At 42.1% G+C, this 24,755-nt stretch overlaps 1 protein-coding gene and 1 long non-coding RNA gene across 3 annotated transcripts; one reads left to right on the top strand and one right to left on the bottom strand.

The window, feature by feature from the left end:
• Positions 1-901: 901 nt before the first annotated feature.
• Snrk (SNF related kinase) lies at positions 902-24,616 on the bottom strand. 2 transcript variants are annotated; one of them, XM_076529020.1, is made up of 8 exons: positions 23,730-24,615; positions 11,906-12,109; positions 9,853-10,005; positions 7,765-8,011; positions 6,653-7,004; positions 6,352-6,480; positions 6,165-6,270; positions 902-6,050 (listed from the first exon to the last, which is right to left on the bottom strand). In XM_076529020.1, exons 2-8 carry the CDS (start codon positions 12,098-12,100, stop codon positions 3,948-3,950), a joined length of 3,285 nt encoding a protein of 1,094 aa, XP_076385135.1. In that variant the 5' UTR covers positions 12,101-12,109; positions 23,730-24,615; the 3' UTR covers positions 902-3,947. The 2 variants fall into 2 exon arrangements, with proteins under 2 accessions (XP_076385135.1, XP_076385136.1); XM_076529021.1 differs by lacking the exon at positions 11,906-12,109 and having other exon boundaries at positions 23,730-24,616.
• LOC143263997 (uncharacterized) lies at positions 6,999-9,225 on the top strand. Its single transcript, XR_013037325.1, has 3 exons — positions 6,999-7,434; positions 7,564-8,840; positions 8,988-9,225. It is a non-coding gene; the product is annotated as an uncharacterized LOC143263997 (long non-coding RNA).
• Positions 24,617-24,755: the final 139 nt, after the last annotated feature.

Here is a 24,755-nt window from a genome sequence, read left to right as displayed (position 1 = left end):
TAGATCCCATCCTTTCGACGTCTAACAACTGTAACATCGATCGAGTTACTGCTTGGGAGTCAGATATCGAACTGGAGGCGATCTCAAGAGCTTTACCACATATTTTGGACATTTATAATTTGCGCTCATACGTGTCTTCCACACTTGATCTCATCGGAACTTCATTTCTTGCTAGCTATCACGGTTGTGCCATCGACAGGATCTATTATCATAGTGTGTTGTGGAACTGTAAAGGTCTGAGACATCAAGTGGGAAGTCACTTCGGGGTGTCGTAGCGAATGAAGAGCAATTTAATATTTCAACTATTCTTATTATCTAAGTGGACTCGGGAGTTAGCGAGCTTTTATAACTCCTGAACAGTGTGACGAAGTATTCGGAACTTTTGTTGTGAGGAACAATAAATTAAGAGGTACAGTTGATTATTAAAGACATTTTAACGCGATTGGGATTATAGTTTCTCGAATTTCATAGCTCAATAAAATAATTATTCATCAACGAAGTTGGAACGTTTTCCCGCCAGCGATCAAAGCGACGCCATATTGGACTCTATTTCGCAACTCGCCATTCTATTAGTAACAGCATAAAAACAGTTCCAATCGCAGTAAAAACGAAGTAGAATATCCAGGTAAAGACATTAATAGTCATTCATTTTTTGTCGAACTACGATGTATTGCAAATCTGAATTAACATCTGTTATTTAGAACGATAGAAGGCATTTCAAAGATGATTTACAAAGACAAATTACAGAAGTTTTTATCTATTCGAATCAAAACGATAGCTTTATCTTTACAAAAAAATATGATAAGATTCCTGGTAATTAATGGAACGTAAATAATCTGACAAAGAAACGTTTACTTACTGCAAAATGTTCCGAAAACTTGATCACACTGATCAGTACTGATTCGGCCGAATTAATGAAAATTATTATTTGTATATCTTTCCGCACTTAGTATACAATGTATCTCTAATCCGGAGACCCGAACTAGGATTTACCTGGATAACTTTTTCCGCTAGGGTGAAACATGAGAGAAGTAAAAGAGGGTCGACGATCGTCGGGCAGTGACGATTGAGAAAAGGATCGTCTCTCAACAGGTTATATATATATGTATATATGTATATAATAAATAAATTGTATTACACTATAAACGTCTGGCTCGGTACATACAGTAACGCGTGGGTTTCGTACACCTGATACGTGTTAGGTACATACCAACGATCTTCGGCTATTCGAGGGAGAAACGTTCACTGCGACGAGGGAACAATCGAGATTTAAAGGTCGATCGAGTGCAAAACTTCATTATTAAACTTCGTTTGAAATTTCCATATATTAACTGAAGTTTCCAAGAACTGATATCATTTACTTCTTAGAGTAAGCTGCTTTGTGAGAAAAATCTTGAAAGTTTCTTCAGATGTTCTCATATTCCTTTGAGGCAGTTTATAGTTCAGATACGAGAATGTGTGGTACTTGAAATATAGCTACATCTTAGTTTAGCTGTAACAGTAATTGTACAAATTTCAACTTCTTTGTCTAAACATTTTGAACTGAATAATCATACATAAACGTGGTAGATAATTAATATTTGATATGTGACGAACGAGACTTTAGAACCAAAGTAACCTATAAAACTCGATAAAATAAAGGTCCTAAGTATACAGAACCGTACCTGCCATCTCAAGAATCTACAAAAACAGTTTACTTGAAGAATCTCAGAATTTCGACCTTTAACCCTTGCGCCGCTCGCCCGCAGTGACGTACATACAAAAAGGGAGGGTGAAAAGCGAAACGTGTGCACATGCATCCCTTAGACTCAGCGAAATCTCTGCCGAATGACCCGCATTCGATCTTCGAAGCAGATAAAGTTAATTGAAGAAAGTCCATCCTGCTCGAGTCTTCAGCAAGCTTCGACGAAGAAGAAAAGCGTGTAATGTCATGGATAATCGTTGTTCAGCGTCTCGGTTTATTACAGTTGCAAGACGCGTGTAACATCCATCAGTCATGATGTCGCGATGCTAATCACACAGCAAGGCGTTTGTTTCTCTGGGATGAGAATGATTATGAACGAATGAGGAACGCGCTCAGCCGGCAAGCGCGCGACTCGCTGTCAATACGAAGAGGGAACGGGTGACGAGAAGAAAACTGCGTGACGTCAGGTTTCTGAAGACTTCTTGCTCGCCTTTCCGGGATGAATTTGTAGAACATTTTTTTATACTAAATGATTTTGCATTGGGGTTTCTTCGATAGTAACTTCTTTCATAGTTTAGGTTGCAGAATATTTGATGGTCTATCCTTGTCTCCGCTTGGGAGGCTCAGCAGGTACCCATTTGTAGAATCTTACTTCCCCGTATCTTTCTAAAGAAATTCTCCTTTTTCAGTGTATAGGCTGAATTCGTTAAAACTCATAATTCACGGATGACACTAGCTAAAATGTGAGCCGGTAATATACTTTCAAGACTTTTTGAACCAAGACCTTCCGTTCGCACTTTCCACTGTGTCCAAGTTGTATCAAATATCTTTCTTCTATAAAATCCTAGTTGCCCGTTTCGATAGCGATCAGATTTCACCCGAAAGTGAAGTTCGTTCTTCTTGAAGAATTGAACGTCGATCGAATTCTTCCATTTTCTTGCTCGTCACGTCGACCATTTGTAGCACCACTAACAATGTCCTCCATCGAAACGATACGCAAATTTAATCGATTACATATAAATACCGCGTCGCTCGTGTTTTTTGAATCACGCGAGATCCGCGAGAGCCACGATCATGCTACCGGAGGCGTCTCTGCGCAGGAAAACAGTACGGTCATCGCGAACCGGGAGAATGGGAGGTGGACAGATAAATTAAGGGGAGCAGGGAGAAAAACCATTGGCGTAACTAGGATCTTTGTCCGAGGTGGGCCACCGTTATGTCACCGCGTGTTAGATCACAAGGCGTTAGTCTCGCGTTATATCCCTACATCGACACGTTTCTTGGCTAACGGTGTGCAGCATTCGAGAAAAGAAAATTCGTAAATCAGTCATTAGGTTAGCTTTTGATGACTCGGGCATCAAATGCATTCTGCATGAAGATCCGTTTCTCTATATTCTATGAAACAGTTTCCTATACAGTCCTTATTTGGCATTTCAATCTCCCGAATGGGATAATTTGATGCTGTAGATGAAGCCGAAGCTCCACTTGGTATGAAAAGTATCGAATGTTTTATAGTCAACTTGGTTAGTTACGCCAATGAGGAAGACCCTCCATGGTAATGAGATTCCAATGTCCACGGATGATTTTAGCGACTTTGTTGCACCCGATTCACGTCGATATCTAAGTCATACCATAGATAGTGACAATGATATTAATCGTAGTCAATAATCGTAATAATAATAATAATAAACGTGACAATATTAATAATATTAATAGTAAAAATAAAATTAATAATAATAATTATTATAATTGTAATAAACTCTGTAACGTTTAATATAGGTTTGTTCACACGGACTAGATACACTTCCCGCAGAGCGACAGATCGATCGATAACGCCCTCCTTTTCGACTTGACCCTTTTACTCTCGTCGGCACGCATCATTCGAGGGAAGGAGTAAGGTATGGTGAGAGTGAGGCGTGAGGGGGGTAAACATGACGCGATCGATCAAACGCATTGACCATTGACGCATGCCGCGTAATCGTCGAAAGGTCGTTGCTGACGATCATCGCGACGCGTATGGCGTTCAGAAGACGTCCGGTCGTTCGTATGACCGTCGCCTTGTACGTCTCTGCATAACCGACGAGGCCACGTGTTCCCGCGAATCGGTCGTCGCTACTATAAAATAGATTGCACTTCGTGATTAGCCGCGCCCTCCTCCGCTCGAATCGGCGGCGTACATTATCCGTCGCGTAACAGCGGCTCGTCCACAATCGTACTGTGTCATCCATCGTTTGTGCATCGACTCGCTCTCAACGCGGTTTCATCAACAAAGGCTGCAGCACTTGGACGCGTCACCCAGGTGAATGTGGCAGACGGTGGGCAGAGCGCCGCAGCCCTTGCCGACCACGGTTTCCTGGACCAGGTGCGAGAGACCTAGATTCTGGTTGATGTCGCCGTCGCTGCCGCGATGCTGGTGCTTCGCGTCGCACCATTGCCGACGCTCCCGCCATTTGTCGTCCGCCGTGGTGCAGAACAACATGGACTTGGGCGACGGAGGGCTGACGCGATCGCGAGCGATGCTGCCGCACGACCTGGCCTTGTACAAGCGCCCTTTGCCGAACAGACCCGGCAACGGGACGCACAGCTTCTTGTGCACGGCGAAGTAACGACTAAGCAGTCGTGTTTTCCGGCTCTTGCAGTCGTTCCTGTTCATCGAACCGTTTCTGTTCTCCTTATCGTTGGACGGTATCTGGTTGACCGAGCTGCCGTTCATCTCCCTGTCGTCGCAACAGATCTCGATCCTTTGACACCCGTCTCGTTGCACCTCTTGCTTTGTACACCTCCCGTTAGGGCTGCAGTTGTTCTGCTTGTTCGACGACTGTGACAAGGAGGATTTTCCGGTGCTGAGCGACCAGCTTTGAAGGAGCCTAGCTCCAAAGCCTTTCGCCTTCTGCACCGTGGCAGCTGCCTGAGACATAGGTTGAGCGAGGCCGTGGGAACCTGTGCTGCTCTGAGACACCGACGAAGACGACGAGGACATGCTCTGAACGCCCAGGACAGCCGAATTACGAGACACGTGACAGTGACTGTGACACGACGACGGGCCTTCAGCCTCTTGGACCTCCGTGATGCGGTTCAATGACTGACTCTCCCGTAGCCGAGTTTCGCCGGCTCTTCTTCTGCCCGTGCGAGGTCTCCTACCAAATATAACTTGATTCTCCGCGCACCTGTGCCTACCGCTGGTCGTCGTAGTGGTCGTAGTTGTCGTATTGCTTCTGTTCCCGCTGTCCTTGCGATTCGTCTCGTTCGACGGTGTCTCTGTCGTGTGCTCCCCGTTACCCACCCCTCCACCACCACCACCTTCCCCGCCACCGGCGTTTCCGCCAGGATCTTGCGAATCACTGGAATCGTCGTGACTGTCGCGTCTGGAAGGCATAGGTTTACCCGTAGACGCGCCGAACTTGTGTGCCCTCTTCTTCCTACTCTCGCTGTCGTCGTCGCTTGCGTCCGAGCTGGAACAAGAGGTTGTGCGCGTCTTGTGGAACTTGCTCCTCCTCTGCTCGTACCCTGTCCTCCTGACTACGCGACACTTGGAGCTACCGTTGTCGCTGTTGGGCACCGGTAACGCGTCTCCGTCCTCCAGGATCTCGTTCAGCGGTGTCGACGTCGAGCCCGTGCTTCCTGGTGACGGCATGGTTTTGTATTTAGGCGTTAACGGAGCCATATTATCGCCGAACGCGCCCAAAGGTCGAAGCGGAATCGACACCGTGGACGACTCCGTTAAAATGGTAGTAGTCGTGGTCGTCGTACTAGGATCGGACGACTTCGGCGAACCTATCGTTGCCGAAGAGTCCAAGGACGAGGCAGCGGAACGATGCTGCGCTCCCATCCTCCACTTGTTCGCCGGTACAGGTCCCACCGACTTCAGGCACTCGGACACCGACTTCGGCCTGTTCTCCGTACTGCTGCCCATCCTAGCCCAGCTAGGAGAGCCATCGTCCAGCCGATTCTTCAGGTTCTCCTGAGTAGTGGAATCGAACTTCGTTACTGCAGGTACTTGGTCCACGAGCTGATTGCTCGCTTGGGTTCTGCCCGACGTCTTCGCGTGGACAGGCGACGAGGACTCGTTGCTGTGCGCGCTCTTTGGACTAGACTTAAGTCTCTCCTTCCCGTCGGCCAGAACAGGAACGGCGTTGATGTCCTTTTGCGAGTTCCGCTGAGACGGGGGCTTGTGGCTCGGCTTCTCCGGCAGCTGCGACAGCCGCTCCTGCAGGATATGCGAGAGCTTGCCCTCCGAACGGGAACCTCGTCGATTGAAGGAGTTCAACGCGGAATTGCTGCCGCGTTCGTCCCGACCCGAACACGAGGAGACGTCGTCCTCGTCCTCCTCCTCTTGGACGATGCTGCACTTCCGCGTGCGCACGTTCTGCAACGAGAACAGACACCTTCCGTGATCATAAAACAGAATCGTTAAATCGCGAACGAGCCGTGCGCGGTTATTAAATGACGAATGTCGTCGATAAGATCATGCAATACGTACTTGTGGCACATCACCGGGCGTTCGTGGCACGCTCAGCAGCGATTGGTTCACCGTGCTCAATGAATTTTGGTCGGTACGCAAGTTCGTTGCCGCGTCATCCTGCCGGCTGAAAATAACCGAATAGTTTCGCGTATATAGATCGATGTACATTCGGATCGGACGAGTCTCGTATCGACGTGACGCATACCTAGGCGAAACCTCAAGGATCTCCGGTCGAGTTTTCTGCACCTGCTCTTGACGATGAGCCCGCAGTTTCCTTTCCGCTAGCAAGAAATACGTCGCCGTTATGTGATTGTATTCATTCTTGTCGAGGGCGCTATGATCAGATTGAACACGTGTGTTACGAATGAATCTCGGTCAGTTGGCTAAAGATTAACCCTTCTGGCTAGGTACACGTTTAATTCAAAGAATCCAATTTCGTTATTAAATTATCCACGCTACTCGACCGATACCAAAAGGGTTAAAATCGATCTTCAGCGTCTACTTACTCCAATATTTCTTCTTTGGTGGCGATGTTACCGTTAACCATTTTGGTTATGATATGGTTATGATGATCGTCGGAGACCTGTTGCCTGGAGACGAGGGGCAAAGTTTCCACGGAATCCGAATCGGATCCGATCGCCAGCCAAGGATCGGCGGCTATCTCCTCGAGAGTCGCTCTGCCTTCCGGTTCTCTGACAAGCATTTTGGCGATTAATCGTGTACAGCCCTCGGAAACGTGCGGAGGAATGGAATATTTGCAATCCATGATCATTGTGAGGGTCTCGCTGTCGTTCGCCTCTTGGAAAGGTGCTTGACCGCATACCAGCATGTACAAAATTACCCCTAGCGACCAAACATCTGCAAATACGAACAAGGGAGAATTACTCGAATTAACTTATTGTTGGATCGCTTCGATCCTGATATAAAAAGAAAAAAGGGAGCGGTCGTAAATAGGATTGTTACATAAATAAGCATAACACGAAGTATTTTTATTGCAATCTAAATCAGGCTATTTATTTTCTGTCGATTAACTAATGACTAGAATCAGGTTGAATATTCAAGGTTCTGATTTTGCAGATAGCTGTATAAGGATGCCGACAGACAGGTTTCTATCCTTTATACGCCATCCACGATAATTGGAGGGCTTTATCGCAATAACTCTATTGCTCAATAAGATACTCGGAGCTTCAAACGTTCCAATACGACGATATAGTATACCCTGTTCAAATCAATTGACCACTCAAGGCCACTTCCCCAGCAACGATATCACCAACGACCCACGACAGAAGTACGTTTGCTTTGTTTTGAATATCTTTGTTAACAACATAATGACCTCGTTTGTAAATACTAAAAATCTTTCTCAGAAATTCTTTTTTAAAAAATACCAAAATCATTCAAAACTAGCATTATTCAGCAGGCTTGATGTTAAAAAATTGGTTAAGAAGTGAAGGAATTGAAAGGCAGAAAAAGGAAAACCAATTGGAAAGAAGACAGTGACAAATGCATAAATGCGATATTGATTGTTGGCGGATGAGAAAGGAATTGAGAGAAGGATACGAGGTTTAATCGGGTAAAATCGATGAGAAAACAAACAAGCACTCCCCGTAATCGTACTTACCGACAGCAGGAGCATCGTAACTATCGCCGAGCAGGATTTCCGGAGCAGAGTACGCGAGAGAGCCGCAGGAAGTCTCGAGCTTCTGACCCGGGCAGAACCTATTGCTAAATCCAAAGTCGGTGAGCTTCACGGTGCCAAGTTTCTCGAAGAACACCACATTCTCCGGTTTCAGGTCCCTGTGCACCACGTGCAATCGATGGCAATACGATATGGCTCTGACTATTTGCCGGAAGTACGTTCTGGCCACCTGCGATCGATCAAAAGCCTATCAGTGAACCTCGGACAAAGAGACGCTTATCCTTGAACTTCCATTTAATCGCGATTAACCTTCTGATCGAACCTCTGATACGGATAAACCATATTCCGCAAGTTTTCTTTTATGATATTTCACTGTTACAGATTTATGCGAATTTTCAAATTTACACATTTTTAGGGCTGTGAATTTTCAAGTTGACAAATTTTTAGGGTTGTGAATCTTCAAATTGACAAATTTTTAGGGGTGTGAATTTTCAAATTGACAAATTTTTAGGGGTGTGAATTTTCAAATTTACAAAATTTTAGGGGTGTGAGTTTTCAAATTTACAAATTTTTAGGGTTGTGAATTTTTGAATCCATAAATTTATGGATTTGGAAATTTATGAGTTTATAAATTCACAAATTTACGGATTTGTAAATTTACAGATTTACAAGTTTGTGTTTTAGCAAATTTATATATTTACAAGTTTGTGTTTTAGCAAATTTATAGATTTACAAGTTCATATTCTAGCAATTTTATATTACAGAAAAAGTTCAGATCTACAAACTTAAATTTTCAAGTTCAAGGATTCAGAAATTTATCAAATTTTTAAATTTTACGTCTTAGCTAACGTGTGTAATCAAGAATTACATAAAGTATCATTGACAGCTTCTATAATTTCCCTGCTCCTATATCCAAGGCCATATAGCGAGACATCGCTAAATTGAAAGAAAAAATAGAAAAAAGATGATTATAATAAGTTACATATTTGAAAAAATTGTACAAAAAAATGAGACCTAAATATTGCCTGTTAGCACCTTTTGCAATGGATTGTACACAGGTAATCAATTATATAGAGCTATCGGAAGAATTCTCGTAATTGCACTCTACTTGGAAACTATAATAGTATGCGGAATGCGTAATAATGATTTATTAGTGAGTGATTCAACTTTCGTTCGTTCAGCGAATAATGAAGTAATCTTTCCAGTTAAGTGACTAATGTTTCTGATCGATGTTACAATTGATAATGGAGCTAATGATACATTTAGCAATGGAGCGCTAAAAGAGCGTGAATGAGAATATTATACGATTGAAGGACGCTCTGTGAGAATATTGATTCGATAAACTAATTAGAGGATTATTAATCAGTTACATTAGGGACAATTTTGTTTTGTGTAGGACTCAAATTTTTGAATAATGAACATGTGTTAGATATTATTTGTGTTCGTGCTGTATGTACTTGTGATTTAAATATGATCTGTATAGTAGTATTTGATGTAGCTAACGTTCATATGTAACATATGTATTTGATCTATCTACTTAACTTAAGGTGGCAAAGTTAAGTAGGTACCTAACCTGTCTGCATGTCTATGTAATCCATGTATCAATCTTACCTACCTATCTAATGTACCTACCTGATCTATCTATTCAACATAAGTAGCTTAAGCTAGGTACCTGCCTATTTAATCCACTTGTCCATCTATTTTACCTATACACCTGTCTATCCAATCTACCTACCTATCTAACCTATCTACCAAACCTATCTGGCTATCTACCTGATGTATCTAATTTAGGTAAATACCTAATTTACCTATTTACCACCTAAAGTATCTATTTAACCTACCCACCTAGATTAACCTAACTAACCTAACCTACCCACCTAGAGTATTTAACCTACCCACCTAGGTTAACTTAACTAACCTAACCTACCCACCTAGAGTACCTATTTAGCCTACCCACTCTATCTACTTAAATAACCTTTTCTATTTGAAATGATCCACAAAATGAAAACACGATCCACATAACGAAAGCTATGTGAAGCAGCTTTGAAACAGCCAGTACATCGTATGTACCTCTTCACTGAGGCCGCTATCGTGCCTCATGATGTAATCGTAGAGGTCACCGCCATCGCCAAGCTCCAGGATCAGGTAAAGCTTCGTCTGCGTGTCGATCACCTCGTAAAGCCTGACCACGTTCGGATGTTGCACCAGCTTCATGCATCTCACCTGCGAACAGAACACAAAGAGGATAAAAGCAACGTTCGATGCTTGGCGAGTCTACTATAAACGTTGCTTGGTCAACGACCTTTTTGCTCCTTTCCTCCCGTGCCATTATCTCGTTGACCTTAACGAGATCTACAAGTTCGAAGCGGATCGTAGATCTTTCCTACGCGATGTCGTGTGCGCGAGCGGATCTTATGAAATCTCGTTAATATTTAACGCCCGAATGTCGCGGAACGATGGAAATCGCGCACGTGGGAAGCGGCTTTGAATAATGAAAATTATCCAACTATTTTCTCGATCGTGCTATTCTAATGAACGCGAGTTCGTTGGCTCGTGGAATATTTGCAATATGAATGTCGTTAGAAAATTTATGCGATCGCGTTTAGAGAGTGTGAGGAAATAGACAAGGTAGGATTTTGGAATTTTTGTAACGGGGTAAATGAAGGTAGTTGCTTGATAATTACCTGCGTTTGGGGATCTCCACGCGTTCCTATTGCTACGCGCTCTATCGCCACGCGTTATATTACCATGCGCCCATATTACCACGCGTTATATTACCACGCGCCCGTATTACCACGCGTTATATTACCACGCGCCCACATTACCACGCGTTATATTACCATGCGCCCATATTACCACGCGTTATATTACCATGCGCCCATATTACCACGCGTTATATTACTATGCGCCCATATTACCACGCGCCCATATTACCACGCGTTATATTACCACGCGCCCACATTACCACGCGTTATATTACCACGCGCCCACATTACCACGCGTTATATTACCACGCGCCCATATTACCACGCGTTATATTACCACGCGCCCACATTACCACGCGTTATATTACCACGCGCCCATATTACCACGCGTTATATTACCACGCGCCCACATTACCACGCGCCCATATTACCACGCATTATATTACCACGCGCCCATATTACCACGCGCCCATATTACCACGCGCCCATATTACCACGCGCCCATATTACCACGCGTTACATTACCACGCGCCCATATTACCACGCGTCCTTATCGCTACGTGTGGTATCACCACGCGTTGTATCGCCACGCGCCCCTAACTCTACGCGTTACATTACCACGCACCCATATTACAACGCGTTACATTACCACGCGTCCTTATCGCTACGTGTGGTATCACCACGCGTTGTGTCGCCACGCGCCCCTATCTCTACGCGTTGTATCACCACGCGTTATACCACCACGCATCCCTACCACCACGCGTTATATTACCACGCGTCCCTATCGCTACGTGTCGTATCCCCACGCATTCTTATCGCTACGCGTTGTATCGCTACGCGCCCCTACTGTTACACGTTGTATCGCCACGCGTTCCCATCACCTCGCGTTATATTACCGCGCGGTCCTATCACTACTCCTTCTATCTCCAGAAGTGTAGATCACATAAAAATGATATAATCGACGCCTATACTTCGAACTCCATCGACGGCAATATAACGAGAGTCAACAGTATTCTACCCCAACATTGATATCTACCTTGCAACAATTTATCGCGTTGACCTTATAAAACGGTCAAAATGATTAAACAGTAGAAGAGAGTCGTAAAGCGAGTGACATAAAAATAATTTGGTACCATTTCCATTAGGGAGATCTTTTTCCAAGCAACGAAGGGATGCACGGTTATTGAGCGAGCAAACGGAAGGAAGGAAGAGATTAGCACGCGTTTCCATTTCCTTCTCGGTCCGCTTTGTGCTGGTCGTTCTCATTGACGCGACACACGAGGGGGAACAGGAACAAAGGGAAGAAGGATACGCGGTCGTCTCCGACGGCTTGTATCGACGAGACGACCCCACGTCGCATCGTCGGCTGGTTCTCGGGAATGAAAGAACGCGTCTAACGCGCTTTTCTCTTCGCTCACCTCCTGAAAGAGGTGCGCTCTCGAGACCTCGTCGAGTTTGCTCTTGTCGATGACCTTCACTGCAACCTTCTCGCCGGTGAAAACGTGTCGTGCGAGCTTCACGACGGCGAAATGACCGCGGCCGAGAGTCTCCTCCAGGTCGTACAGCCCGGCGATCTTGCCATCGTAGTTGCTGTACCCCACTCTACGATGCATCTCGTGTCGCTGAAACATATTTCATCTTTCACTTATCACCTTCACCTAACTTCTACTATTCTTATGATAAAATAATTTATATTGTTCACTGACAAAATAATTTATGTTGTTTACTGGTAAAATAATTTCTGACGCTCACTCATTAGAATAAAATAATTTATATCATTCATTGACAAAATAATTTCTGACAGTCACTCATTAGAATAAAATAATTTATATCATTCATTGACAAAATAATTGTATGTCGTTCACTGATAAAATAATTTCTGACATTCACTCATTAGAATAAAATAATTTATATTCACCGATTACAACACTTTTATCATTTTTTATAAATTTCAGTTTTTACCAGTGGATCTTGCCTCTTCATTATTCAATAGCAAGTTCTACTTTACCAATGATATGTGAACTTGTATGTAACTTTAAGATGATATGTGAACTTGTATGTAACTTTATGATGATATGTGAACTTATACATATGTAGCTTTGTAATAATATGCAACTTGTATATACATTTTTATATAAATCTACCTTGTGTAAAATACTTTCATGATCCCAGAAAGTAACCAAAGAGAAAAATCTTCGTAGAATTTGATAGAAATTGTAACAGCAATGAGTTTGCTCGATTTACGTATCACGTGCGTCAGCACTAAATATGCATGCTACTATATTAAAATATATAATGAAATCTAAAATATTACGTCAATATGTTCAGCGATCCTTGACCATGCAAATGGGTCTTAAACTTCAGAGTGGAAAGTAGTAAAAATTCGAGTGAGATTTATGATAGTTGAACCTAGAGTGCATGAGACTCAGGGGTTAAGGTAAGGTATATCAAGTACCAATACTTATACAGAGTTTTACCATTAAAGAACATCCTGTACAGATAAAATACGTACATGGAAATACGGAAGCAAATAAATATTGAAAGTATTCGAAAGTAAATGAAAGTACTATAAACCCTATTCACTCACTGTACAAACATGCAAAGGCAAACCAAACCAGGAATTTATAAAAGAATATAACTTTCTTAAAAAGAGCCTTCTCAGAAAAAGTACCGAAAGGTGGTTAATGGTGTGTAAGGGGTGCAGCACCCTATATGTACCGAAAGTATTCGAAGTAAACAAATATTTGTATTGGAAGTAGAAAACATGAACGAGTAAGAATGTGAACGAAGCCGTTGAAAACAATTGGAAAGCGTGATTGCACTAACAAGGTGCACGTGCTACAAGCGTTGCATCCGTAAGCAACGACCAATCGATTGTTCACCATATATAGAAAATAAATGTCTACGCCCACTGGACACACGTGTGTAGGATCAGGCTCAAGGTAGTCTCGTATACTCTCACTTTTTCCGCGGTGTTCTGCCGGTTCGTGGCGCTGTGCTCGCGAATAAGGTTAGCTTCCGGTCGACGGCGATGACTTCCGGAAAACCGAAAACGTGGCGTGCACGAATCGATCGATCCGAATGTTCCCCGTCCGGGGAATCGGGTCGTGGATTATTTTTAGGAGCCAGTAATAATTAAACGATTCGATTCACGGATAATAATATCAATCGTCGGGAACGACGGAAACCGGTCACTCAATTTGCGATTCGAATTAGCGAATTGTTTCGACTCGACGCGAAATTGGTTCCTTATCGCTCGCGCAACGAGAACGAGTATCTGTCGTTGAAAAGAGGCTTGAATAATTGATGGCTCGATTTGAATGCGCACCGTTCCCGATTTCGTGCTGTAATGGCCGCGCTTATGGCGGAATTGAGCCGTTAATCAATCAAATTGCTGATACCGCGAGAACGTCGCGTTAATCTTGCCCGTTACTATTGTTTCGCACGAATTAACGAAACCGATATCCCGGTTATCTCTAACATTGTAATACCTGTTTATATTACCGTTTTATTGCGCCACATGTTCACCGCCAATAATCGGATTCTTCTTTGAACTTGTATCTTCAAGTTTTAAACTCGCAAATCTTGATTTCTTGCACATTGTGGTATTTGTTCATTTTAGTCCCTATAGGGCCATATAGTGAAACAGATGCACATATGTTGTGTGTATGAAACATATACACAAACACTTGGGTCTAGACTGTGTCATATTGGTATTGATAATACATGTCATACTCGTACACAATAAATTACACATACATGAGTGTGAGTGATGTATCAAGAAGTATGAAATCCCCTTATCTTTACGCACATATCCCTAAATTTCTACAACGCGAATCTTTTTATACCCAAATCCCCAGATCTCTATCACCAGCTTATTCCAATATACCATCTTATCCAAATATCCCTAAATTCCGCAAAGTATCCTCGGATGCCATAAATCCATAGTTAAGTAAAACATCCCTGGATCCTATACAAAATACAAAGTAAAAATGTGGCCAAAATGTAGGATGTAAAGTATCCCTAGATCCTACATGAAATGAACAGCAAATTTTTGACGCCATCGTCATCGCAACGAATTAATGGAATGCAACCAAAAGTTGAATCAAACGATCGAACTAGGAGATATTTTGGTATGAGCGTATAGTCGGGAAGAATCGAGCTGACGAGACGAAACACTTGGTTATATTTCACCACGGAGAGTCACGATTGTAAAATTGTACCGCGGTGACGATACGGTCTCTATAGCCGTCTGGGAATGACGGTGGATGGTATTTATTCTGCTGGTTGATATTCAAACGGAACGGGCTCAAAAATACGTTTCTTTGAAGTACACGGAAGTATGAAAGGAACGGACAAAGACGTGAATAAGATCGCTCGATGTTGGGCGCTCGTGCAACAGTTAAAATTAAACGCGTAACACAGCGTGTGGAGAATTTATGCGGGCAGCAACAATCGCGAGCCGTTGTTCGCCACCGTTCTTCCAAAATAATTGCTCCATTTTTTTTGCCAAATAAAACCGATATATCTGCCGCGAACAACTCCGTGAAGAGATCGAACTTTTTGTAGGAAAGTTTGCAGTTCGAGGGAAATATGCCTTTCGTAACTGAGCGATACGGTACCGTGATCCTTACCGTGTTCGCATTACATAAGCGTACGTGTAATAAGTGAATATATTTTTCCCTGTTGAACGTCACTTCGTTCATCGATTCGACATTTAACAAGCTTGTTTACCCGTCCTCATAATGACGCAAAACCGAATTGTTTATCGACTAATTTTACATAATTCGCGATTAAAGAAGATTAAGACAGACTCGAGGAACAATGGACGCGTCTATTGTCCGGGCACGTGCCCAGAAAGCTATTGCCCGATCGCGGGCAGACAACGGTTCTAAGAAAAGCATGGTGTGCGGGTCCGAGGCCAGTCTAGGTTACAAAGTTGGTCGGCCATTATTTTTGGTCGAGTTGTTCTCTTACCACGCGTATTTCTAAGTCGGCTAGGTGCGACCAGACAGACAAACGATCGGCCCGATTAAAATACTCTCGGGTTAAGCGGTCATCACGTGACCAGCAAGTAGGTTTCTATGGTGTTGGCCCTTTGCGCTCGCGATTCTTATTTTTGGCAGACATTTTAGTTGGTACTGTTACTGTTTCACTGTTTTATACTTTACATGTATTTGGTACATATGAGTATACAGTAAGTACATATATGGTGTATGATTGTATGAATATACATTATGTGTATATACGGTGTATGATCATATGAACATACATTATGTGTATATATGATGTATCTTCATATGAATAGATATTATGTACATACATGATGTATGAGCATATGAATATACATTATGTACATACATGATGTATGATCATATGAATATACATTATGTACATACATGATGTATGATCATATGAATATACATTATGTGTACATATGACATATGATCATATGAATAGACATTATGTGTACATATGACATATGATCATATGAGTATACATTGTATCTGCACATGATATATGATCATGTCAATATACATTATATGTATGTATGATATATGATCACATATTGTAGACTACATGTATGACATGTGATCATATGTATTTAGATTATATGCATGTATGATGCATGATCATATGAATATAGATTATGCGCATGTATGATATACACTGCTCAAAAGAAATATGGCATAGAAAAATTTGACGCAAAAATTTGCCAAATTTGACTGATGATAACTCCGTGAAAAATTATCGCAAAGTTATGCTCTTTTTTTTAAATTAAAGCTTGAGATCTCTAGTTTAAGACCATGTAGTTTGATTTTAGATTTGATTCATCTCTACCACAATAACACCGTAAATGTGAGGTCATATTTGCAATATTGAAAATTACAAAGTTTGACGAAATGCACGGTCTTGCCACATTTTTTTTTGGTGATACTGTCTACAGCAGCATAAAGTCCAAACCTTCTTCTTTAATTTCCAGTATGTGAAAAACCGCTACCATTTTTTTCCGCGAAGATACAGAACTTTAAAGAAACCCTTGCATTTATGGTATATATCGCCGGCATTACCCGATATGCACCTCGGAGAGGTTGCTGGACAGATTTTGCACATCATATGGCTCTGACAGGAGCCTTTTCTGTGTGTATTTGTGTGTGAGTATCTGTGTGTGTGTATGAATTATCGTCGAGAAGCCTCGTTGAGAATCATTCTCGAATTTTGCAGTCCCAATTCAATTTGATTGCTTCCATATTCTGCAGTAAGTTCAAATTTGAACCCTATAGAAATTTAACAAGACAACCTACTAATCTGTAAGACCTATCGCAAGTCTTAACTGAAATTCGGAATGACATTCCACAGGAAGAAATTAGGGCTTGCATTAACATGAGTAATCGACTGCAAGGGATAATTCAACAACGCGGTGGTAACACGCGTTATTAGAATTCAAACATACAGACACACAGGTGCTCACACACAAATACACACAAAAAAAGGCTCTTGTCAGAGCCATACGATGTGCAAAATCTGTCCAGCAACCTCTTCGAGGTGCATATCGGGTAATGCCGGCGGTATATGCCATAAATGCAAGGGTTTCTTTAAAGTTCTGTATCTTTGCAGAAAAAAATGGTAGCGGTTTTTCACATACTGAAAATTAAAGATAAAGGTTTGTACTTTATGCTGCTATAAACAGTATCGCCCCAAAAAAATGGGGCAAGTCCATGCATTTCGTCAAACTTTGTAATTTTCAATATTGCAAACATGACCTCACATTTACGGTGTTATTGTGGTAGGGATGCATCAAATCTAAAATCAAACTACAGGGTCTTAAAGTAGAGATCTCAAGCTTTAATTTAAAAAAAAGAGCATAACTTTGCGATGATTTTTCACGGAATTATCATCAGTCGAATTTGGCCAATTTTTTCCTAAAATTTTTCTATGCCATATTTCTTTTGAGCAGTGTATGATCATATGAATATAGATTATATGTATGATATGTGATCATATGAATATAGATCATATGTATGATATATGATCATATGAATATAGATTATATGTATGATATGTGATCATATGAATATAGATCATATGTATGATATATGATCACATGAACATAACTCATATGTGTGTAAGATATATCACGTGTATTATAGATTACCTGTACACATATGATGTACGATCATCACGATTCCAGCTAACGAACACCTGTTTCAAATAATTGCATTGAAAAATTGCAACAAACTAAAGATTGTGAGTCACCTGACCATGGATTTAGCTAAGGCTGTTTCTAATTGTTCTATTGTAAATTGCTTTTGCAACAAAGTAACTGAGTCACCACGTGTCATTGAATTAGCTAAGAAACACCAATTTAAACTGCGATTATAATAAACCAAATGTGACCCTTCCAGTCCAAAGGGTTAGATCGAGCCACAAAAAGGTAAATTTATAATTTAGAAGCATAGCGTTGTAAAAACGTGTCAAATTATTCGAAAATTGCACGTGCGATTAGATCGCAGCTGCGATGTGCAGCAGCATCGAAACAAGATCCAGTAGAGCGTGCCTCCTTTAAACTCATCTCCGTTCGTCTCCTCTTTGACAGACTCAAGGGTATCTTATGGAACTCTCTATTACCGTATACCTAATTAATTTTATCGCGTTCATCGCTGGTTACCTGCATCTATCGAGCGGCCGACATTCCGGAACTCGCACTATTACCTACCTACAAGATATTTCAGGAGTTCATCGAGTAACTTTTACAACAATTTTATGCGAACCCTATTACGCAAATAACCACCACCCGTCCACAATATTTCCACCAAAAATACTTCTCCTTTCGTTACAAATTTTATCCAATTTATATCTTGTTTATCGGGTTATCACCTCGATAATTCAAGAACGCGATAAATTGCCACAAATATTTAATCTTGCATTCCGATTGTAACTCAAGTATACACAATACAAGTCTTAACTAGAACAATAACCAAAATGAATCTAGGAATCTAAAATTATTAAAATCTGAAGCTACAGAAGTCTCAGGACTTGGTACTAAAACATCTCAAGGATAAAGACATTTGAATCTACAAGTAAAACATAAGTCTCCATAAAATACTCCATCTTTATAAAATTTAAAACGCAAATAACCTCGATTTCGTCGTCGAAAGAAACGTAAAATTGGTTGAAATATCTGGATGATTGATCGAACATGACATTTAACCGATAACAAGTTAGGATCCCACGGTATCCACCTGCACGTGACACGTCGCTCGACCCGGTTCCTGGTCAGAATAATGAGTCGCTCGGCCGCCTATCAATCCAAGATAAAAGTTTTACGATGCACCCTCGAACACCATGACGATACGACACGCGTCCTCTCGCGGAAACTGTGTTATCGACGCGTTGCATAACACTGGAGGAAGTGTACATACGCTCGTGTACATACACGGATCGCTGCATTCCTCCGGCCAACGGACAACGCGACGAATTTATCTCGACGACAGCCTCGTATCGGTGATTCGAGCTTCGGAAAAAGGGAACAAAATACTCATCGGTATTTTCGCTATGCTATCGGCTTTCCAGCGAAACATGGCTACGCCGATAGATTCATGCTATTTGCACTTTCATAGCTTGGATGATTCAAATATTCGGAGAGTTGAGGGAAAAAATGGAGGACAAGTAGAAAAGTTATCTTAGAACTTGGTGAAGGAATAGAAAATGTGGAGACTCAAGAGTAGACTCAAATTGTATTTTACAATTTGTGTAATTTCTAAATTTGTTCACATATAAGTTCCTCCAACTCTCCGGATCTAAATATTACAAGATTTCCCAGGTTTCAAAGTTTGAAAATCTTCAAATTCCAAAAGTACCAAATTTAATACCAAACTTGCCAATCTCTAAACTTTAAATCTTTGAATCTCCAAAGTTTCCCCAAATTATCGAAACCAAGTCTCGAACATTCCACATGGGAAAATACTTTCACCGAGTCCACCCGTACTTTTCCGAACACGGCCGAGTAATCAGCCCGTACCGTAATTATCCGCAAGAATCCTCATTAAAAGGCTCTCTAGCAGGCGTAAAAGGCAGATATTAAATTCGTAAAGTACAGTGTTAGAGCGTTGTAACACGCATGGAAAACAGATGACTCTGGCTGGCAGTAAATTGGATTTGGATACGCGGAGATGCTTAATCCAACCGCGGCAACGAAATCACACGTAGGATTATCCAGAGTAATTGAATTAGGATCCGCAGTCAATTTCACGGCAAGGACACACACCATTTACGTCCCCTACTCGGGAATCTGTACGATATAATAAGTCGTGATTTCGTGAAAGTGGAGGAAATTTATTGTTCGTATATAGGTTACGTTACCGGTCGAAAAAGGTCAACGCGTTTTACCGCGATGCTCCAGTTTAAACGAGGGAAGATTAAATTTTGCGTCGGCCCAGTAAACTGATTTCCAGGTTCCTCGATTAACCAGAAATCGAGCAAACCGCCATGGTAATTTGTTGGAAAGTAGTGGATTTCATTAGGTTGTTACAAGGTTGATAAAACTGGACGGTACGATAAGCACCCCCTTCGATAAATGTGGATTCTATTTCTACATAAATCTCCGAAAGAAAGAATTCTCGCGTGACTTCACCGTGAAAGCAATGGCGAATTAATTGCTTCCAGGTATGGAGGCAGCCCGTGTTTCCTTGATTTTTCTTTATCACTGTCTGGAAGATAACATATCGTCGCATTCCACAGGTAGAAAAATGTCTTTTTCAGCGGAAGATAAACAAACATGGAAAAGAGCATCCTCGACGATTTTATCGTCCGTCGATCCTTGAACCAGAAGTTCCGTATTGGTCGCACGAGAGCGTCCGAAAGAAAACGGAAAGAAGGAAGATACTGGTTGCACAATAGTTTCGCAAGAAGGGAATTTCGCAATCCGGGGAAAAGGCAAAGAGAACGGCAATTGGTGTACGCACGAAGCTCTACGAAATGTACGATTCAGGAGGCGATAACTTATGGTAATGTGTAACGTAAATGCACCACCACGGCTGCGTAACAGGTAGCGCTCGCGTACCGTTACCAAGATTCCTCCTTGAGTCTTTGACACGCGGAAGATGCCGGTTGTGGCGTACTTGGAAACCTCTAAGGCACCGTTCACAATGCTCTTGCCGATCATTTTATCGACTAAGATCGATAACATCGTTACGGCGTATGAGTGACTGGCGTAGAACGCAATTACATTATTTCCAGCCAATCGTCCTTCATTAATATTAGATTGCGTCATACGCGAAGTTCAAACAGGAATAACTAGATTTAAATGACAAAACTCAACTTCATCGACAGTGACCTCGCTCGTGTTAATATGATCTTAACGGAACTCGATATCACTCGTCGTTCAATTTAACCTGAAGATGCTTTAGTTTAACCTAACCTAACTGCGTTTGAAGTAATTTGACTTAACCTGATGTCTTTTATAATCTGACTTGAACTAACCTCATCTCCATTATCTTAACCCGATCTAACTTCATTAAAATGTAACTTTCTATTGAAGTTAACTTAACCTAACCTAATCACATTTACACTAATTTGACCTAACCTGACGTCTTTGATGATCTGACTTGAACTAGACTCACTTCCAATATCCTACTCTAACCTAACTTTATTAAAATGTAACTTCGTATTGAAGTTAACTTAACCTAACCTAATAACATTTAAACTAATTTCACTTAATCTGATGTCTTTAATAGTCTGACTTGAGCAAACCTCATCTCCATTCTCTTAACATAGCCTAACCTCATTAAAATGTAACTTTATATTGAACTTAACTTGACCTAACCTAATCACATTTACACTAATTCGACCTAACCTAACAATACAATAGTCTAACATAACCTAACCTCATCTCCATTATCTTAACACAGTTTAACCTCATTAAAATGTAACTTTATATCGAACTTAACTTGACCTAACCTAATCACATTTAAACTAATTCGACCTAACCTAACAATACAATAGTCTAACATAACCTAACCTTATTTCCATTATCTTAACACAGTCTAACCTCACTAAAATGTAACCTTGTATTGAACTTAACTTAACCTAACCTAATAACATTTAGACTAATTTGACCTAACCTAACACCTAACTTAACCTAACCTCATCTCCATTACCTTAACATAACCTAACCTCATCTCCATTACCTTAACATAACCTAACCTCATCCCCATTACCTTAAAATAACCTAACCTCACCAAAATTTAATCTTGATTTTAACATAACCTGATATTTAAACTAATTTGACCTAACATAAGATCACAGAAACTAACTTAGCCTAACATATAATCAATTCAAGAGCTCTTGAGTGCATGCTATCGACTACCTGTAAACCAGTAATCGTGAACTACTTTGCACTCCTAACTGTCGTGGTTCATGATACATTGATTCTGTATAAACTGCATCGCATTAACTGTTAGAGTGCACGATTCGCGTGTCTCTGGCATCAATGTGGATGGTGCATAATAAGAAACCTAAGCCAAGCCGGATGAAACGGGCAACGATACCCTGACGTTGCGTCCTCGTGGCGTGAACAATTAGGAGCGATTAGAACGTTTCTTTGGTCGCGACCATGGCGCTCGGGTGAGACAATTTCACGGGTGCAATGCGACGAAGTGCATGCGTGCATTCCACGATATCCGGGGAGAGAGAGAAAGAAGAGAAGAGAGAAGAAGGACGATCGAAGTAGAGAGACTCTGTAATCTGTATCCGTGAGACGATGGTATACCGTGCCACGCCATTTTTAGTCGTCTCGCACTTCTTTTCCTCGTCCCTTTCCTTTCGTCTCTTTGACCCCTTTCTCTGACCACGGTAAACGAACGTGACGTAATAAGACATTAACATTTCAGAGAGCTCCCGGTTCGTTAACCTGCCCATCGAAATATCGAGGACCTCGCCTCGTTTTTTTTCAGAACGTTTTGCTTGGAATGTTAATGAATTATACAGGCTCGCTCGTTTCACGAGGTACGTTAATTGCGCCTGGAAAAAGAGACCGGACATGCGATTTTGTACTAGTTTCCGTGCGATGACTCGAAGCAAATACTTTCACGACTTATCCTAAGCCGTTCGAGATTCTTTCGATTTTTTTCGCAATTCTTTCCCCAATGAAAAGATACACACCTCCGTAACCTACATATCGGAAAACACGCTCGCATGATCGAACCGTAGGAAGTGTCTTAATAACTGTTCTGTCGATAACAGCCGACGCACGTGATTCGCATATTGCTCGGAAAACGTCAGATATTCGTAAGTCGAACGTTTATTTGTCTAGCGGTCGGGTTTCAAGGTTGCATCAGGTTATGCACCCGTGGGAAATAAATATGGCGGAATAGCTGTCTTACAAGAACACAAAAAGGATCTTTCTTAAAACGTAACGGGTATTCGAACGATAGACACACACACAGGCGTGCGCGCGCACACACATGCTGCGCTGTCATTCACACATTTATCGCATGCAAGCAGCGCGCTATATCGTGCAGGGTAGGTCGCGAATGTTTATAAACGAATCACCTATCGGACACTACTCAACTTCTCGGCTCGTTACACGACAATCAGATTCCCAAATTCCGGTTCAAAAAGAATCAACTGTCCGGTCACATCCTGCTTATTACAAAACCAAAGTGGACGAACGACGCAAACACCAAAGAAAAAGAAACACGTCAGAGGCCATTTTTATAGGACAGTCCACTATAAATGTTCATACACTCGCGAGCACCGTGGGCTTCCCTAGGGAAAATGGCGCTGCGGGGAAAAGGGCATCATCGTTTTTGGTTAGCTACATTTCAAATATGGAATTTGAAAATTTGGGGATGTGGGTGGTTATCATATTTTGTTATATTGTAAAGTTAGAGAAGTTGGAAAGTTAGGAAATTTGGTACATGTGAAGAATTTGGGAATTTGGGAAATAGCAGCTGGGGAACCCTTGGGAAATCTGCAAAATTTAGTATGGAAATTCCGGAAATTTGAAAGTACATTTTTATACATGAGAATTTAGGAATTTGGTCGCTTGGGAAATCTAAGACTGAAAAATTTGACATAGATTTACAAACATGCAGCTATGAAAATTGTTAAGAAACTTGGTGAAATTGTGTTTAGTTATTTTATGCTCGAAAATCGAAGGTTGGGGTTCCCCTACAATTGACCCGATGTAAAGGAAGGTTACGTTGCAGTGAAATGTACCGTTGAGTAAAACACGCTTACCGTTTTGCCCGCTAGACAGACGAATCCAGCCAGCACTCGACTTGCCCTCTCGTCCGATGGACTGTCATTTGTGATCAAGGCTCATACGCGTGTCAAACACTCGGCTGATTTAAACGCGCAACACTGTAGCGATTTTTTGTGAGATTCGCGTTAAGGTTGTCGCGAGAAGATAGCTCGACGACGGTGACCGACGACGTCGACGACGATGTTAAGTCGTCGCTGATTGCCACTCGCGCACGCACTTACGGCAATGGGATGTGTTTACACGGCACTGCACCGTCTCTTTCTCGCACTCTCGTTTACGGACACAATACTCTTCCCTCGCACAAAAGATACACACGACTCGTACACCCTTCGCGGCCGGATTATCTCTTCCTTTACGAACTGTCTCTTCTCTTTTCGGCACCCCACCCACCAATAACCCACCCCTCTGCCCCTTCGATCCAACCTAACGAAGAGGAAAAGCAAGATTTCTCGGCTCGTTCCTCGATGTGTATAGTGGCCCGACACACTTCTAGCTATTTCGTTCTCTTCTCTTCTCTTTCTCTACTCGCCTATGGCCGAGAGCGAGAGCTCCACGCCGTTTCTTCTCTCTCTCTCGCTCTTCCTGTGCTCGTCTCTCACCCGTCGACCGCCTTCGTCGCTCGTCTCCTTTGCTCCTCGGGAACACGGACGACCCTTTCGATCTCGTGCACGACACGCACACTACCACCGATCACCCGCGACCGGTACTCACACCCTCGCGGAATCGAATTTTCCTCCGAGCGATTAGATAAAAACCGACGGACACCGCGAGCGTCGACGACAGACGCGCTCGCGACACCGTGACACGGGAAAGCCGAGAAAATGTATTCACCGGACTCGAACCACGAACACCTCTTGCGGCGTCTGCGCAGTCACGCTGCCGCCACCTGCCGGTGCATTCTCGGTACTGCACGCGCCACTCGATGGCGCGAAAATTCAAACTGCATTTAGTGTACCTCGATCCATTACCTTATATTTCAACATATTACTGTCTAAAAATTA

This window comes from Megachile rotundata, chromosome 2 (assembly GCF_050947335.1).
Source record: "Megachile rotundata isolate GNS110a chromosome 2, iyMegRotu1, whole genome shotgun sequence".
NCBI classification, from domain to species: domain Eukaryota; kingdom Metazoa; phylum Arthropoda; class Insecta; order Hymenoptera; family Megachilidae; genus Megachile; species Megachile rotundata.
This window is presented reverse-complemented; position numbering and strand designations above follow the sequence as displayed.

Excerpts from the sequence above, each read along its gene's own strand:
- Snrk (XM_076529020.1), bottom strand. The coding sequence starts at position 12,100 with ATGCATCGTAGAGTGGGGTACAGCAACTACGATGGCAAGATCGCCGGG. Across the intron at positions 8,012-9,852 it reads ATAGCGGCCTCAGTGAAGAG|GTGGCCAGAACGTACTTCCG; the intron begins GTACATACGATG and ends GATCGATCGCAG. Across the intron at positions 6,481-6,652 it reads ACCAAAGAAGAAATATTGGA|CGCCCTCGACAAGAATGAAT; the intron begins GTAAGTAGACGC and ends ATCTGATCATAG.